Source organism: Acipenser ruthenus, chromosome 17, assembly GCF_902713425.1.
Source record: "Acipenser ruthenus chromosome 17, fAciRut3.2 maternal haplotype, whole genome shotgun sequence".
NCBI lineage: Eukaryota > Metazoa > Chordata > Actinopteri > Acipenseriformes > Acipenseridae > Acipenser > Acipenser ruthenus.
Genome location: NC_081205.1, coordinates 27,813,265 through 27,833,111, shown reverse-complemented (window position 1 = coordinate 27,833,111; position 19,847 = coordinate 27,813,265). Strand labels below are relative to the sequence as shown.

Sequence of the window (19,847 nt, the reverse complement as noted above, 5' to 3'; positions counted from 1 at the left end):
ATTTCGGGAAGTCATTCATAACAACAGTGTCAAAAAACACAGGAGGTCGAGTGAGCAAACGTTGCCACTGCCCGAGGGTTAAGTTCTAGGACTTGACGCAGCCAGTATGACAAGAGCCCTGCTACCTTTCCAAAGCAGGGGTCAATTAGCTGCTAGCAGACACAGTTTCTTTATTTTGGAAGGGTTTTCTGTAGGCACAGGCCTTTTTATTCAGGCCTTGCCAAAGTCTGTTTTTGATGGCAACAGACCCTTTTTCCTTGTCTTCAGCAAACAGCGACTGTCTGGTAGGGCTTCCTGCAAACACCACACCAGACTAGCAAAAGGAGATCTTTCTAAACACCACACCAGAGTAGCAAGAGGACATCTCTCCAAAAGAGTATCTATGAAAAATTACTTTTATACACCCCGACCACTGATCACAATTATGTTATTTTTGTATTGTTTTGTTTCAGTGGCAACAGCTGCTTTAGATTTTTCTTGTTTCACGTTAATGTAATATACATTTGCTTTAATAAGACTGAATAATTCTTTTTTTTTTTATCCAATATTTTTAGAGCCGTCACTAGCATTCTTCTTTAGTACATGATTTGGTGGTCCTTTTTGAACACTTGTGATTTGAAATGTGTGCAGACAAATGCCTACAGGTATGTGTTGAGTTAATTGTTTATTCATTGTGTGTACAATGATTGTCTAAAAATAAAGAAATAAGGATGAATAATTGACAAATTGTGACATCAATATATAATATATCACCAATTTAACTAGCTACTTGTGCGTGTGTGGGCAGGTATTACTATCAATGTGCGGACAAAATTTGAGAAAATGTCCCCACAAAGATAGTACACCTGAAAAAACTACGTCGTGGGGATGTCCCCACTTTGTAAAACACATTTTTAAGAACTAAATGAGCTTTCAAAAAATTAAAATAGAAGTGCCAAAATATTTAGTTTGTTGTCGACTTTCTCTCTGTGTGGAGTTTTGTCTGACTGGAGTTAGACATAGTAAATAAAAATATAGAGAGAGTCAATGAGAAGTCCCCACAAATATAGGAATGCAAACATGTGTGTGCATGTGTGTGTGTGTGTGTGTTTAAAACCAATGATTTGTTGGATGTTACAACTTTCCAAGCCATTTTCCACTCAGCATCTTAAAACCAGGAATGCTGGGCATTGAGAGCTAATACGTGGTAACCATGGCTACGAAATTCAGCTTAGGCCCAGTACATCTCTGCATGGTCCGATTGCACAGCATTCCTATTTTCTATTAAACACCAAACAAGCGTTGCTTCCCAAGTTCACTGAGGTACAGGCTGGAAGCTGTTACTGTTTTCTGTAAGCTAATCAATTTATTGACCTGGAAGCCAGGGTTGTGAGAATGGATGGTGTTGTACCAGACTCAGCTTTGTACCAGTGTGTACCTATTTCTCTGGGACCAGCTTCCTGTTTTACAAAATTTCTGGAGACCCTGTGGTCTTATCAGCTGGAAACGGCCTGACGGGAGGGAGCTAAGATGATGGTTCAGACTTCCATAGGGGAACTGCAATGAACTCATTCTGGATCTCTGTTAGTTATCAGTTTATTTTCAACTTGTGTCAAATACTGTAGTTAACATTCTTTGCTCTTGCAAAGAAAGCACTTAAGCACAGTGATTTTAAACTAATGCAAAACATAAATTACAGAAGTTTAGCCAAATACTCCCAACTAGCTTCTGCATTTCATAGACTTGCGTCTGTTGTCTTGGCTTGTGGAGTTGGTTCTTTTAGTTAAACTAGCATATTGTTCTCTTTCTGACCTCTTCTTAGATATTTATTTTAATCATTACATGTGCTATATAATTAATACTTTATTAATATGATCATCTGGGAGACAATAATATGATCATGGAGAAGTGTTTCCTCATTTCTTGTATTTATTTGTTTGTTTTTAATGAGAGCATCTGATTTTGAAGCCAGTGTAATTAGATTTTAGGTGTGTTCTTTAAGTTCCTCTCCATTTATATCTTTAAGTTCAAGTATGTTGCAGGCACTGCGGTCCCCCGAAGTCCTGCATCACTATTATGGTGTAGTTCTTAATTATTCCGAACTTTTCTGATGATTGCCATCAAAGGAAGCTGACATCAATGCTCTTCAAACTCTGGGTCTTACTGTAGTTTTGCATAGTTTTTCAGATCATACTAAAAAAGCATTGTAACACAAGGTAATAACATGCACAAATGTATCTGGAGATCAAGAAAAAAATAGATCTTTGTGTTCTCTTCTAAGTATTTCTGCATATGAATGTTTAACTTGACAATTATCTTCTTGTTTGACATGAGCCCCTTTCATGGAGTCCTGCAGTTATTTAGCGTACTGGGCCTGTAGCCAAGCTCTTCAGATTATATTATCAATATGGCTGAATGGTGCATTTGTTTCTAATTCGTGCTGCTGTCTCACTGTTGGTGAGGTTCACATGAATGAATTTGATACAGGGAAATGAATCTTGTTAGTGTTAGCTGTAATTAATAAGTCATTAGGAGGTTTGATGACGGAGCACACTGTCTACCAAGCTGTGTCTGTGGTGGTCGTCCTATGAAAGGAGCTGTTTTTTTAAGAAGGTTAAGCTAATTTCCTAAACCCTATTCACTTCTACAGGTTTTTTTTTTCTGTGTGAAAACACTTGAGTGGAAAATTCATTTAAAGGGTTTATCCAATTATCTTGCTGCAAAGACACTGGAGTATGTAGTGTCACGCTGTGTAGTTATATTTCACAGAGGCATAACATTCTGCAGCAACTTACATGTACAGTACTGCCCATAGAAACTGCTGCAAAAATATACTTTCAAAATAATTTTTACTGGGAGTCTGTTAAACGTACTTTACTTTCTTTAAATGTCCATATCCCGCTATAATGTTATGCCAATGAAGAAAAATCATTATATATCTACAATATTATATAAGGATTATGAATTTGTAGTAAGGTGTCCTCTGAGTGTGTTGTTTACTGTCTGTTGCGTGCACAGCAATATTCTTCCTTGATGTTCTAGCTGTTTAAGCTTGGTGGCTCCACACTGTTTCTGTGCGAGTTCCTACTGTAAGCCCTCAGCTAGTGACTGATACTGGCAGAGAAGTGTGATAGCTATAGTTAGAACGTTCCATGAACAACTGTGCTTCAGTGTCTGGTGCAGGGTTCCCACCAGTTGTTTCAAGGGTAACAAGAGGAGCCACCCATAGTGCTTTGCAACAGCTGTAAAAGTGGACCTAAGGGAAACTAGCCCATCTACGAACCTACAAATATTCCAGGGTCGCACCAAAAATACATGCTTGATTAAAGATTAAGCATTGCTGTCACATTCACGTATTAAGAAAAGCTTTGCTGAATAGGTTTTATATAAATTTTATTGCAGATATCGTTCTGCTGTGATGATATTAGTATATTTAATGACCGGATACTTTTTGTTCTTAGTTTTTGTTTTATGCTTGAAAATACATGGTGAGCAGCTGCCTATTTGCGTAGTATTTCAATAGAAACTTACTATAAATCTATAGCACTCACATTCTATGGAATTGTAATCCTAGTGCTTCAGCACTGATGAAGGCATAGCTGAAACATTTATCTTCTTGACTGTATAATGCTTGGTTAGCCTATTTGTCATTAGTTGAAAAATGTTACTGGCATGTGACATTTAATGAAGTAAAAAAAAAAACTCATAAAATATAATATTCGTTTACAGTAAGGGCTGAGATTACAGCACTATCCACTTCAATGAAATTCTGCAGCTCACTCTTTCATGTTTAAGAACTAGAGCAGTTGGAATAATTAAAGTGCCTTGTATTAAAATGTCATGTTTTAAGGCTACTTTCAAATGGTGAAAACCCTTGATTCTTGTGTGCCGCTTTGTTTCAAAGACTTTAAGGACAGACTTGAGTTCCCAGGTGCTTCTGTATCTGAGACACACAAATAACTTTCTCTTCTAGTGAGAACTTACTTTGTTGCAAATTACCACCCCTAACAAGGAATTGGCATGTACTGTATCCCTCCAGATCAATGAAACACCTTGCAGACTCATCACGTTGAATCTGTGCTGATATTGCTGTGCTGATATAAGTATTAGCAATCTGGACTAGAAATGTAATTCAAATAAATGTTAGCATTGAGAATGCAGACATTACATTCTTGAGGTTGAGCAGACACATGGTTAAAAGTTGCACAGTTTGAGTTGTTCAGACATGTATTTGGTAGGCTCTGCATTACAGTCCCGTACTGGCTTGATTATCCAGAGCAGCTTCACAGTGTTGTGTTGGTTAATGGAACAATCTATTAATAGCCCTGCATTCCATTTCCTTCTCGTCCCTCCCTTCCATTTTGTAATTCAATTTAATACATCTGGCTCCAAAATTCCAACTGGTATGCTGCAGCAGCTACAAACAATTTGAATCCTAAGATTTCTCTGGGTGGGGAAACTTGTATTTACTTGCTGTACTTTGAATAAAACAGTGCTCAGCCAAATTACATGCTTTCTTTTTTTTAATGAGTTACAAAATCAAACCACTTAAAACCAGACATTGATGTGACTATTTCTAATTAACGAATATGGTAGAGTGGGGGCTCAAGATATTACCTTGCCATAGACTTCAACATAAATGTACATTTCTAGACTGGTCAGGTTACAAATTAACTTATTTTTTAACCCGTAAAATCCTAACCAATGATTAAACAGTCAAAAAGAGAAATGCTTTAGCTATGCCTTCATCAGTAATGTAGCACTAGGAAACCCCTCGTTCCCTATTGTAAAGGACAGATTATACGACTGCTCTCCTTGGCGCCCAGACCTTGCAGACATGCCCTGTGGAGAAGGACATCTTGTCAAGTTCTGCTGGATTGTCTATTTTAAACAGTTTCAAACATAACCTATCCGGTGCTTTCTGTAGAATACATCTGATTAGAAACGCAAATAGAAAATAAAGGTTAAATAGTACACTCAGGAACATCCCAAAAGAAACAGCCAAGTCTATACAATGTGGGCCCCTTACTTAGAGTATATTGCCATAAGGAATGTGGGACAGGTTTAGGTATGTATACTGTAGGGCTTCCGTACCATGCACATGTGATAATTGCATTACCAAGTCCTCACTTTTTGTTCTTAAAAGAGTCTTTGTCTTGAGTTTGCCCTAACAGAAGACTGTGTGTGAAATGTATCGTATTAAAAGGGAAAGGGGAGTTCAAATGAAACCCTTCAGTACTAGATTATTATTACCTATCCCTGTCGAGTCCGTTTTGAAATGTAAAAAGGGTTATTGAGAGAGACATCAGTAGGAATGTAACAAAAGCAAACTAATGTCACAGGGAATTTAAATTCGTTTAACTCCTTCTAGTCCATATCTGATAAATTGCCATGTTTACGTATCTGATAAATGAATGGTTGATGAATGGCTGAGTTGCAGGGATTTGATAGTTTAGTCGACTCTCTGGTTCCTCTGTCTGTAATAGAAGGCCAGTTTTAACCCGATAAGATCTCTTGTCCTCAGAACACCCTTATACCAGCACTGTAGTTCTGTTCTTGTCACCATTTCAAGTATTGTCCCAAGGTACTGTACACTTTCTGTTCAGGCAACTTCATGGCAACATTCAAAAGTTTTGTTTGTGGTTCTGTGCCAAACTAAAGGATTACATGGCACAAAAGATAAAATAAAAAGATTGAACAGGTTCTCAAATATCCCTGTGAGATATTCTGTGAAAGTACATGTTCAAGTTCAAGAGGCTCTGTGAATGTCAGTAACACAGCCCCCTTAGCAACAGCCTGAGACCAGACTCAAAGCCTGCTTCCGGTAAGGCCCTGCAAAAAGAACACAGCCCACTTGTGTCAGTGGAAACAGGGTATTAGTGCTGTGCACTGACCACTTGACAAAATATCCTCCCGGGTTAGATAATTACAAAAGTGTCCTTTGACCTCTGCCCCTACACTGACAGATGCTGCAGGTAAGATGTCTTTCTGGAGCTGCTGAAAGCAACCAGCAATGGATCTGGGTTATGAATCTTTTGGAAACTAGCCTAGAGCAGGATGGAAATTCCCAACAGCTGCCCATAGCTGCCGCCTGATTACGCCCAGCCTCAGCATCTTCATGGCCTGTTTATTTTTAGTAGTCTTTATCCACATTCTTCAAATCTGTAGACTTGGTATGACAACAGTGGCAACTGGACACCCCATAGGAACTTTAGAATCACCAGTATTATTTTGTATAGTCTTACCAACAGAACGTAAAAATATTACACTTGCGACCATTTAGGAATCCAAAACCCTCCAGAACCCTCCGTGACTGTTGTGTAGTGGAGATGACCATACACCCATTGGTGTGACTGTCACACAAAACATGCGATCAACATTCCATAGCACAAGTTCTTGAAGATATCAACATGTAGTGAAATATTATGGTTACATACTTAAGCATCATTTCTGATTTGTTGGGCTAATGAAGCCTACATCTTAACGGCTTGCCTGGAATTAATGCATGGGCGTTATCCTATTCTATTTTGGGCTTTTGAGCCAAACCAAGCTGTATTACATGAAACAATACGACTGACACAAGCTAAACTGCTGATGCACTGTGTCATTTCTGTTTTGAAAAAAGAATATAGTCTGTCGAATAGAAGCAGGAGGTCTGGTTCCAAAAGACTAAGAGCAGGGCGAGTTCAGTCTAGAGAGCAGAGACAAGACTTATAGCAATTATTGTTCTCCATCCGACAGGATGTGGTCAGCAGTGCTAGTGTGTATTTGGCTTAGATAAAAGAGCCATGTAAGTGCAGGCTGTTTCCCCAGACTCGTGGTTCACAGAAACAGCTTGGAAACACTGTTTCTGTCCATTTCCTTCACCAACAAAGTCAGGGTCACGCAAAAACAGAAACAGTCGCTGCAGCTCATAAAGCATTTGATATTTATACGCATACAGTACATGCAAATCTAACTAAAAATCCAAGAATGTGCAGTGTAGCTGAGATATTGTGACTTGGACCTTCTCATATACAGTAAAAATGGCCTGCAATAAAACTGTTAAATACATTAGGGCTCACGAAGATGCCCATTTTAAGGGAAAGAAAAGATTGATCAGATAATACTGTCTGAATTCTGTGTTTATATTTGGTACTGGCAAAAGCATTCAAGCATTCAGCAGAGCGCTAGATATCCATTGTAGCAGGTGAGACAAAACAAGGTTTTTTTTGAGTTCCTGGAAAAGAAGGCCAGTTTATGAACTGCTGTGATTTATTTTCTTTCTTTCTATCTTTCTTTGGGGTTATTATATTATATTTCTGAATCAGTAATTTGATCGTTTTCTACATTACTACTGTGATCTGGTAGTAAAATCTGAGACTGGTTCCTCTCATCTTGGGATTAGTGAGCATTTTGCTTGCCCCTACCCTCCATGCCTCATGGGAGACTCGCTCTGCAGCTCCGCAGCTGCCCAGCACCTGTTGGGGTAGAATCCTGGGGGTGGCTGGGCCCCCTAAGCAGCAGGGCGTGACCCTGGCAACATTGAACTTGTTTCTAGGGCAGGCAGGCCGACCAGGAGAGGGCTGTAGATCTCTCTTGTGGGAAACAAGGTTACACAGCAAAAAAATAGAAAATAATTTTCACCAAGCAGCAATCAGTTATTTTAAGAATTCAATAGGATGTATCCGTATTTCTATTCAACCTCAATAAAACCGGCTCTTGTGTTGTGTAACTGCATTGATTTACAACAAAAAAGGGTGGCAGGTTTCCTGGTGTTTAAAATAGGCAGTCTACAGTGCAGCAGGAAGTGGCTAATCTTTTCAATGCATTGTGAATGGTGCAGCATGAGTCACTCTGTGTGGGTTGGTTGTTAGTGGTGAGTCAAAGATTTGTTGCCTGCACTGCACTGGGTTTTCCTTTAAGTGAGTCAAACGGCACAAGAAAACCTGTCCTGATAACTCCCCGCCTACCAAACCTCCAGACACACAAAGCCAGCCTTGGAAGGTCGGGTGGTCATAACTGTATTGCTCCTTCGATGCCTAAGAGTATGGTAACTCCAGGGCAAGCTTCCGACATGTTGCCAGGGCAACGTGGGGAAGCTCACTCTTGTGCTGTCCCTGGTTTGTTAAATACTTTACTGCCAACTCTGCAACTTTCAGGAACACCAAAATGGTATCTGTCTGAGTGCAAAGACATTGATACTACTGGCCTACTGTGTGTTTTTGTATTTTTAAAAGTATAATGGCGGTATTGCGAAGTAACACTTAGGTGTTAATGCTTACTTAAAGGGGCACAGTTAATGGTCACTTGTGTTTAGAAAGCTCACTTAAGTGTTGTTTCTAAATGTGGTCATTAAACTCAGATTGCCTACAACTAAAACACTTAGTAAAACCTGGAATGGGTGAAACTGCTGTGCAGTAGGAGTCTTATTTCCGTCCCCGAAGTGGTGAATTAATTGAGACCAACTAAGGCCTCCAAAATCATTTCATTTATCAACCGGCTTCAGGCCCAGATGAAACAATTTAATACGTTCCACAGTACTTTCACATATTTGAATCCGAAACTACAGTACACCCTCGCTATAACGGCCTTCATTATAAGAAACCTTTGGCTATAACGAACGTGGCCCCTGGACCTCAAATAAAAAAAATAAAAAAAAGATAATATAAACACACACTGTCAACATCCCAGTCTGTAAGCACGGGATGCCACCTGCGCTGCTCTTTTGTCTTAATTAAAAGTGTGTAGCTATGCCTACGAAACGAAAGTCATTTCATGTTGCAACAAAGCTGGAAACTATATTGATTGTTTGAAAATAGGAGTAACGCAGGCATATCTTTGTTGTGAATATAGTTTGTCAAAAAGCACTTGTGGCAAAGCAAAATTGATTAAAGAATAAAACAACAACAAAAAAACTTGATCTGATTAATTTTTCATGTCATCCTTTTCATGTCGAGTTGATTTGGAATAAAAGCTAAGTTTGGGATTCTTGCATGCTGGATTAAGATTCTAGTGACGGGCTAATTAGTCCAGAGGACGGGCAAGCCATCAGGCTTTGTGGTGTTGCAATTCAGGTCATATAATGAATTCTGAGAAGTCAACACTAAGTGGCAAAACCTGATATGGAAAAACACATTGTGACAGGTGGTAAACAACACAGGAAATGTTTATAGTGTGTAATATCTGAATATGTCCATTGTTGGGTATTATAGCTTCAATATAAATGCATGTCTGGATTCATTTAGATTTAGAAAAAAAAAGAAATGTAAACATACTGAACATACCTGCTGTAAGTTTGAATTGAAAACTGTTTTTGCTTATTTAGTAAACTCTTTGCCAGCTTTGAAAGCAGGAGCCTAAACAATAGTCAGTGGGCAAAATTTTAAAAGACAGGGTTGTTCTTACTTAAGTGTTGATGCAACCTACACAAATGCAAGACAGCCGGAATTTCAAAACAGCAGACTTCCGAGACATGAGAATCAGGTGCTCAAGGAAAGTCGGCCTCTGTCTGCAGACTGAAAAGCAGAACAAAAGGAAAATAAGGAAATGACATTGCTCTCACCACACAAGAAGACTTCCTTACAGATTCCATAGTATGGATAGGCATCCTACTGTAAGATTCCTATAAATGACAGACAGTAGTATTGTTTCAATGACCATTCAAAAAAATATAAATGTAGATTCAATTCACTGTCTTTAAAGTCATAAGACAACTGAGGATTTGGGTTTCATTTTGGCAGTGGTAAATATTTGATTGTATTGCTCATTAAAACAAGCTGGGGTTGAGAGTTTCAGTATACCATGAAAGTACAACATGAATGAGGTGCTGCTGTATTGCGAAAGCAGTTTAAGAGTCAAGGATAATTACTGATTAATGAATGATCAAACACCAAGAGTGTGCCAATACATGTAGGTGGGACAGTTTATTAAATGACAGTAAACTACAGGTGAAGGATAAATCAGCCATGTGGGCACCAGTGTTGCATGCTGCCATGACACATTAAAATCACCAGAGACTGAAAGGCCCACCCTTTTAATGAAGATGCCTTGCAGACAGTAGGCTTTGGGGATGTGTTGTAAGACAAATTAAGCAACCATTTTCATATAATCATTTTCAAGGCTGATAAAACACAATTATATATATATGTTCCTCAATGTTCTTTCTAGGAATCTTTAAACAAAGACTCTAACATTACCATCTCTGTCACTCACTGCTAGGAACATCCCTTTTTTTAAATTTATTTATTTATTTTTTTGACCCTCACTCAACCACATTTCAACTGCAAACCTACAGCAGCCTAGAGAAAAAGTGTGAATTAAAAAGTTTCATTTGTTTCCAATTCTGTACCAATTCTTTCATGCTGGATACATCTTTGTATTATTATTATTATTATTATTATTATTATTATTATTATTATTATTATTATTATTTTAGCATATTTGTTAAACATAACACTTTTAGACAAATAAAGAATTAGATACCCCTCCATTCGGCTTATCAATGGCCTTTTTCAGAAACAGCGCATAAGTGCTAATGCATACAAAGTGTGTGCTTTCTAAATAAAAGCAACCATTAACTTTGCACACTGCAGTGAGAACTGGCACTGCAGTGTTGTTCCTGAATTTGGGTGAAAGTCTTCATTCACTGCTATGATGCTTATTATATGTAACTGTTGGGCAACCTGTAGCATGGAACTTACAGTTGATTCCTTGTAAAACCTGCTAAACATTAGAGGGTGGAGTAGCCACTGTGTCTTTATAAACCCTGCTGTGCAGCATTCTTGAATTGATGAGTTGATTAAGCAATAACCGAGCAAGACAACCGAGCTGTCATCCTATAGGTGCTGTCAGTCAAGCAAGGCATGGGTGAAAGATTGAGTCCACCATGGGGGGCCAGCTTGAGCTGCTGCATTGCTATTATAAAATATCTCCAGCTGCAAAAGCATTGTTTCATTGTTTTAGCATCTAGCTGCTTTTTTTACACGCCGGGTACTTTGTTGAATTGCAGGACCACCAAGGAAGCACCCCCCCCTCCGACCCTGGCAGCCATAGCCTAAACATAATACATAAACCTCCTTATGATTCATGCATTTCAGATCTGAAAAACTCTTTTGTAAAACTTTGTACCTGAAGCAAACATAATAAGTAATATGATAGACAGTTAACGTGTTTTCCTTTTCTGCACCCTGTACAGCCACATGGAAAAGATAACCACATGGCAGGATCCACGAAAGACCATGAGCCAAGCGATGAACCAGATGAGCCTCCATCCACCGGCTACATCCACTCCAATGCAGCAGAGATCGATGGCAATGTCTCAACCAAACCTGGGTGAGCCTCTCTTTTTGACACCAATCACAAAACCCCAAGAGCAGGAGGTTGTTTGGGATTCAGCCTGTTGGCCTGTTCCCGTCCAGGGGCACTCCTCACCTGGATGAGCCACACTGACCAATGCTCGCTGTCAGAGCGTCTCATATTCCAGACCAGGAGTGTGTATGGGGTTCAGCAGGACTATGCGGTACCAGCATTCCTGTGGGCCCTGCTATTTCAATACACCGGGCCATATTTTCAAAGCGTTTAATCCAGTCTTGAATTAACAGCTGTTTTTTGAAAGTTACACCTGTTAATGTCACAAAACTAGAACCAAACAACTGTGTTCTATATTTACAAGTTCTCTTAAGCACTCGTGATGTGTTTTCTATCTCATTTTGCAATGTTAAAAAGATTTTTTTCTTGATTTTAAAGTTAATGAGTTAATAGAGGAAACTCTTTAAAAAAGATGTCTTTTTAAGATAGCTTCTTATCCTGTGATAAAAATATATTCGTCTCAAATGCTATATAGATGTATGTAGTGTTTACCCATGCATTTTTAAAGCTTATCATCATCATTAAATTAACAGTCAGTTTAAATATGTCAAGGTAGTGTTTGATGTAGTATTATTTTTTATTTTTATTACTTCCAACGGTAGAGCTTCATATAGTTGATAAGTTCTATGGTTTAGACATAGCCGTTTACGTTTTTTGCTTCAAATTATTTTTAACGTGGCATCCTCTTCACTTCTTGTGTGTGTGTGTGTGTGTCATATCTTGGTAAAGCCTAAAACAATCAACTCCTCTAATCCCATTGACTGTATAAACCATCCATAACTTTAAAATTGCTAGCTTAACATCACTAACATCCTGACATGGTAAAGGATATGGTTAAAAACAAATGTGGGTAGTTTATTTGAGTAACTGCAGCTTCTTACGCAAGACAGACTGAAACATTAAACACTAACGTTCATCAGTTTCCAATATGACTGGAAAGGAGCTGGAAACTAGATAAAAATGAAATCTTGGCAGCAAAACAAGTGGCAGCCTGTTGGGAAGAGAGTGTATGACTCGAGCTATGACGCTCTTCTTTGTTACTTTCCCACTGCAGGCAAGCCTAAAGAAAAGCTGCCTTGTGGCATGTGTTTAAACTATTTCATCTCTGTCAGTCTGTACAGTAAATTAGTACCAAATGTCAGTTCCTCGTTAGATGTCTTGTGCAGTAGGAGAAAAGGTGTTGTCTGCGAGTTTTGCAAGTAAGCACTTGAAAAGCTCCTTGAAGCTCTGTTATCTGAAGGCTTATTAGGGTGCCTGAGAGGAGTATCAGAGGAATCAACAACAAACAGACGTGTGAAGCAAGGCGTTTCTACAGGGCTTGGGGCAGTGGTGGAAACTCAGGATTAAATACACTGGAAAATGATCCTACTCATTACTGCAGGAAGCCCTTGATCAGCTCAAGATGCAACAAACAGGAGTTGATATCTAATAAATCAGAACTGAAAGCAGGGAATGTAACAAGAGGCTCTCACTGGGGACAGCATTCGCTCGAGTGCAGCCTTTCCTCACTCGACAGCCCTGTGGAGAGAAACCCCAATCATGTGCCTTGTCACCCCGTGTAAGAGTCTATAGTTGGACCCTGCTCAAAGACAGCTGGGTGGACCGAGGACTTCTGACCACAAACAAAGTCGTTAGAGGCAGGTTTTAATGATGAAAGAGCCAGATTACATCTACTGCTAAGCAAGTGTGCGCGCATGCCAGCTGTTCGGTTCTGAAGCTATGTGAAAAGTGTGTCTGTGTGTGTAAATAATAGTACAATGATACTCGGGGATGGGATCTAAATGATTTGTAAATCTATCTATCTATCTATCTATATACTGTATGTGTATATATTAATTACACACAGAGAATTCAAAAACAGCAAACCACTAAACCGCTCTATATCCAAGGAGAATCAGGATCCAACAGGATACTCATCAATCATTAGAAATACTTACTGTAATGAAGAAGAAAAGTAATTGATAAAACAGGGCAGTAGTCAGCCATGAAAAATCACGGAGGCACTTGCCCATGCGCTGCGGCTAAGCAACGTGTAAGAGAGCGTAAATAAATCATTTTTTGTATGATTTTAACTGAGACGTGTGCTTCTGGTGCCTCATAGCATTGTACAAATAGCTAGGTAGAGTGATGGTGTTGTGTAAGTTTGAGAGTCTGAAAGTTGCACAGTGACTTACAGGTTTTGTAAATAAATGGATCACATTCAGTAAAATCTGACTTTAAGTATTCATGAAAATATCACACTAGCATTCAGTATTTATTATATATGCCTGTATGATAATTTTTAAATGAATTGATGTTTTGGAAAAAAATATCTTCTTGGTTGTGAAAAAGCACCAATGAATGCCCCATGATATATTGAAAATAAAAGAGCTGAAAATCTGAAGTATGGAACATAAGACCGGATCAGTAGTTTTCATGACTCCCATTTCAGTGTCTCTGAGCTGTGAAGTAATTGCTAACCCTAATGCTGTTATATTAATCAGGCATTCCTAGCAGAAGCCTGTTATGTTTGCTAATTCTTCAGCAGTATTAGGCACAGTACAAATCCATCCATCTTACACCTTTGGAGACTGTATTCTATACTTTCTTCAGCTGTTTAAACTGACAGCGTACAAAAAACAACAAAAAAGCTGAGCTGAGATATGTTTTTCACAAAGTTGACAATCTCTTTCTGAAAGGTAAATAACCAAGTACAGTATCACCTTTGTGTGCTGTTCTGTCTACTTCATCCTGGCTTATGCTTTAGGGAATGCTAGAATGGATAAAACACTTTTACTGTGCATGACAGAGAAAACAATTTACCAGGCGGGTGGGAGGGTTGAAATCCACCTTCACACGTCAACAATGCAGGGGCCCCCTATTCTGAAGAGGGGAATTTTTTAATAGTCTGACCACCGCAGGGAGCAGTAAATTCACACTGGGATTCTGTAATCAGTCTTAACAATGTATCTGGACTGCAGTGTCAACACGCTGGTAGCACCCCCTCTCATCTAGTAGCTGAGCGGAACAATGCTGGAACAAATCCCAGTGTTTTTAAAGAGCAGTTCTTTTGGCTGAGTCTGTTGCTGTTATGATGGGTATTTTCCGCTTACTGCAGTATTTATCCTTTTTTGAAATGGGTAAAACAGAAATGTAGTAACATTCACCATTAAGTAATCACTTTATTGATCATCTGTTTGTATGTACAGGGAAACGTATTATCTTTTTAACACTGATATATTTATATTATATTTTAAGTGCTATATTTGGAGCTAATAGTTCCTGTTGATAAATCTGACAATTTGTCAATTTGCCTTCAAAATCACAAGTAGTTTGACATGGATTATTATCACGAACGAACTTTTACCAGAATAGCTGGTTGTTGTTTGTATTTAGTAGTTGGATTTGAATGTAACATATTGATAGTTGATGTACAATTTTATTAAAATAAATACTAGAGCAATGCCTGCATCTTTGTAACACAGTGAACCCTGCTGGCAAAGTTATTTCATGACTACCCCTGGAGATTCCTCAGACCAGTCTTTTGCTTTTTCTTCGCAGTCAGCAAATAGATCATATATATTTCCCTTCATCATTAAACAGATCCAGGCAGATATATCTTTTTAAAATTTGTATTCTGACAGGCAGACCTGGGTTTGCAACTAATATCCTTTGAATGTGGTGGATTTAACCCAATATTTTCCCAGTATGCAGAGCTATACGCATGGACTACAGTGTGATACAGTTTAACCAATTTAGTAACATTGGCAGTATTCCAGCTCTAATTTGAATTCACCTTCAGAATGCCTCATTGCAGCATGGCATAAGCATCACAAACAGCAGATGTAATACAGCTGCCCTCCCCTAAATTAAATAATTCTGCGCTTGAAAAACATGCTTTAGCACAGACTCGTGAATTGGTCAATACTATTAGCAATAAGGACAGACCACCAATCACTGGATATTAACTGTTTTCTTAAAGGACATACAGTATTGGCTCTTGATACATGAACTGAATGCAGCTGTCTTGGAATTCTTAAAAAAATAGTACAAGATAGCACTAAATGAACTGGTCCCAGAAAATACATGTGGTTATTGAATCACAAAAGTGGTACTTGCTCAACACAAATTAGCCTTTCATAATGTCGTTATTTCAGGTTTATTTTATACACAATAAAGCAGAAACTGGTTTCTGGTTACTTTGTGTCTGTATACCTTATGGAAAGATACCTGTATTCAGTAAATCCAGTTTGGAAAAATGGAAATAAAAAGTTGAATAACCAGATAACCGTACTGGGAGAGTCCATCTGTATTACAGTCATCTAATGACGTTTTTCTAAGCACAGGCTTCCTTTAATACCTTTGATTACTCAAAAGTACTCCAAAGGTCAGGAGCTGTTGCTGACGGTTCTTCTGATGTTCCTGCTTGAACAGGACAATTGCCTGAAGGCTGGGAACAAGCAACAACATCTCAGGGAGAAATGTACTTCATTCACCACAAAACCCAAAGCACGTCCTGGCTCCACCCGCGGTTGGATGCAAGTAAGTACCACTGTCGATTGTGACCTGCCCGATTCAAAACCGTGACGCTAAAGAACAGAAAACCTCCCCACCATCATCACCCTGTGACCTGCGTCCTACAAACACAGAATTGGGGGACTGCTTTGAAATATATCCAGATGAGTCTACAGGAGTAAGGATTGAGTGGAACTCCGTGCACCAGTGTCTTGTAACCTAGTCCAAAGATGCATTTTCAGAATACTGTTCTCAATTCCTGGTGCACACTATGCTGTTTCAATGATTGTCAATGAATTCCGCTGGTCATGCACTAGTTCCTGATGAACTAGCAAGGCACTGGAAATGGTGCTAATTGCAAACTGTGTCTTGAAGTCTGGTGCCAGGTTTTGCTAGTTAGTAGACAGTGTACACGGATCAAGCAATGGGTTTGCTGGTTTGTAATGTATAGGTTCCATTTTTACACCAAAATCTCTTGGTTGTGAAACACAGGTCCTGTTCATATGCATAAAATGAGATAAGCAAATTACAACAGTCGTCGTGATCTTTTTACTTGCTGTTTTGAAACCAGAGTAATGCAAAACTCAGTGTATTTGTGGTATGATAGAATTCCCATTTTCTTAAAACAAACAACTCTGGATACGTAATTTGGCTTTGATGAAAAGAAAAATTGCTGGAGGTTAAATATGCCTATCAAGGCCTGATTTAAGAACCTTTCTGTATTAATAGATCTGGCAGTCTTCTTTTCATGTAGAAGAACGTCACCATGGAGCAGCCAAGAAAATGGCAAGCATTATTTACCATTTACTTGATTAACAGACAAATTTGATGAATAATAAACCCTCACATAAATCAGAAATCCGAAAAATAAAATATCCAGGAGATGTAAGGCCCAAGTTAAATATCTGGGTTTAGCTGTGAAGCATCCCCAAGATGAACCCTTTAGAACCCTGTGTTGACCAAAGCCTCGTCTGTTTGAAACGCTTGCAAAAGCAAGTGATTAAGGTGTTATAAACTCTCTTTCAAGCAGGAGGATGTTCATACAGATCACTTCTTCTTGGTTGGTTTTGGCTCAGGCTATGAAAAGAAGTCTTGTTTGGAAAGGGATACTGCAGACTTTATGCTTAACAGATTTTTGGACTGAACCCCCCCTCCCCCAATAGGAAGCAGTGCTTTTTTGCTGACCCTGTTGGATAGCTGACGCTGTTTCTGGGAAATAAATGAATCAAGAAGCTCTTTGTTGGCAGAGCTGGAGTTCTTGCTCCTTTTTCTACAAGATGTCGTGACTACGTTGGGAAAGTAGTTCTGGCAGGTTTTTCTTTCTTCTCTGCAGACATATGTTTTTCATCAGTGTGCTGCGTGACACCTAGTGCTAGCCAGTGGAGATGAATTGAGATTCAAGCTGCACGAAAGCTGTGCCTAAAGTCTTCCACAGCTGGTCTAGTACACTTTAGACACTGAAATAATAACTTGTACAAGTGAGGCAGTACATCTGTCAGGGGCAATTCACACCTGTGTATTCGGAGTTCTGTCAGCCTTAGGTTAAATAATGTGTTCCCCTTTAACCCTATTGAATTCCTCAATTCGTTTTTAGATTCCCATTGATGTCTTATTCATATGAACCACTCTATAGAAATGTTTGTTTGAATTGGAATGCTATTTTTTTTAATGTGTAAAAGCTTTTCATGGAAGGCATGTTAAAAAAAAAAAAAAATGCTTAGCTAGGACACCATCCAAAGATTCTCATTTTGCACAGGGCCTTAGGACTTCATAGTAATAATAAAAAATAAAAAAATTAAAATGTTATTTGAGTTAAAATTTCAAGTAGAACTAAAAAGCAAAACTCGAAACCCTTTAAAATACACGTTGATCTGTTTAGTTGAACTAAACAGCAGCGGATCCGAATAATTTACTGTCTCTTTTTAGATCATTAAAACAGACCCTACCCTGATCCCAGAGTTTCTTTTTGTTGGTAGAAGTGTTCTGTTTAATTATTCTTAATTGCACTGACTTGAAGAACTGGAGATAATCTGCTATCCCGTTTTTGAATGGATTAATGTGAACAATTTTGTAATATTCAGTCAGGTACTTTTTTAAAAGCATTTTTCACATTGTTCACTATTCTGGAAAAGTTTTCTGCAGTTTTAAATGAGATCGAGCAGTGCTTTATTTGAGCCCAAATGGTCTTCAGCAGTAAAACAATTGGAAAGGAGCTGACGTAAATGCCTCCCATTGTTAATGCAGCAGCTGTAATTTCCTTTTTTTGTTAGCATTTGTGCTGTTTTTAAAGAAGCCGATTTCAAGGTAACCCTGACATTTAGCTGAAACCTCAAGGGGAAATAACTCACAGGGACTTATCATGCAAACCATTAAGACCCTGGAAGAAAACAACAGCTGAACCTGCATTAACCTGAAACTGACAGTCAAACACGTGCTCACGTCTGTTTAATTATTACAGTGTATCAGCTGACAGCAGCAACACCGCCCTGTGTTTCAGAGCTGACCCCCTCAAGTGTAGCAAAGGTTACATTCACGGCTGGACTTTGCTTAGTGCTGGTGCTGTTCTATCAGTGTTCATGTATGAAGGATTAAGTAATGCTCTAAGGAGACACTTGCATCGTTTGACATTAAACAGATCTAATGGTTTATTTGGAATACAAGCCTGCAGTGTGCTCTCATCTTCAAGCAGCTGGGAAAACAGCCAATTGATGTTGTGACTATAAGCAAGTTATTTGGTTTCGCACGGCAGATTTCTTTTTCAAACAACTTTTTTTTTTTTTAATACCCCCAATTTGACTGGTATGATTTTGACTATGTGGTCCATCTAACTAGTAATTCTACTCTGCTATCGGTAACAGACCTTTCCTCTGGCCTTGTCTCTCTCTTGATCCCTTTAAATTATGAATAGATTATGTTAAAGAGAAGAATGCAAACCTAATTATTCTAATAGTAATCATTATACCCATGTGTGTGCACATCTTTGATGTGCCCCCCTCATTGATGGCTTACCCACTCAGACTAATCCTTTCCCTTTAAAGATGTACATTGCTTGCCAGCCTCTTAAAATCCATTTTCTTTCCTCCTCAGTATCTTTAGTACCACAGCTCTCCTTGTCAGTTGTTTGTTGTTTTTTTACTTTTCTGTTTTGGCACCAAAAAAGTCGAACTGGTATACCGGACCAAATTTTTTACTGATTTTGTAAATGCTCTGAAATTCAAAACAAATGTGTCTGTGGTCTTTCTGCAGTGATGAACCATCACCACCAGCAGCAGCAGCAGCAGCAGCAGATGACCTCCAATCCCCCAGTCTCCCAGCAGAACCTCCCACCCTCCAATGCCCAGGCTGGGATGATAAACCTGCCTAACGCACTGACCGCCCAGCAGCAGCTCCAACAGAAGATGAGGCTGCAGAGGATCCAGCTGGAGAGAGAACGCATCCGCATGAGACAGGAGGAGCTCATGAGACAGGTAGCCATAGCAACACTGGCCTCGCTTGAGGTGATTTAAAGCAGTTTGTTTGTTTTAGTCGGCCGTGTGATCGGCCAAACGAATGGCTAAAATCACTTTCCCTTTTAAAATGTGTTATCGGTTACCTCTGATGCTAACTGGATTTCCACCTTACCACCTAGAGACAGAATATTGTAAACCGTCTCCATGTCAGATTTTATCCACTCACTTTTATCTCCTTTATGCTCACTTCTTCCTGTAGGTATAACTGAAATGTGTTTAGCTGACAGATCACCTGCAAAGTTATAGAACAGAACTGAGTCTTGTGGCCAAACAGATCACTAACATCGTGACATACTGCACTGTGACTTGTGTACGAGGCGTTACATACAACAGTAAAACATGCTGCTAAATGAGCTGTGCGTGTTTATGAAGGGTTGTGTTCAGAGGCGTTTCAATACTGAGGGTGCAGCTTGCACTACTTGCTGTTTGACAGTGTTTGGCCTTCAAGGAAGGAATGCAGTTGGCTGGTTGTAAGAATCAGTCCCTCGCTCGCTGCTGGCTGGATGTTACTATCCT

At 39.0% G+C, this 19,847-nt stretch overlaps 1 protein-coding gene across 3 annotated transcripts in view; it reads left to right on the top strand.

Moving 5' to 3' along the window:
* LOC117423445 (WW domain-containing transcription regulator protein 1-like) overlaps positions 1-19,847 on the top strand; it is a 37,913-nt gene that overhangs the window by 13,143 nt on the left and 4,923 nt on the right. For 2 of the 3 annotated variants that reach the window (XM_034039254.3, XM_034039252.3), the window contains exons 2-4: positions 11,156-11,292; positions 15,742-15,849; positions 19,069-19,289. In XM_034039254.3, the coding sequence (XP_033895145.3) occupies positions 11,156-11,292; positions 15,742-15,849; positions 19,069-19,289 (466 nt within the window). The remainder of the gene's footprint in view (positions 1-11,155; positions 11,293-15,741; positions 15,850-19,068; positions 19,290-19,847) is intronic. The other variant, XM_034039255.3, reaches the window with a different exon arrangement.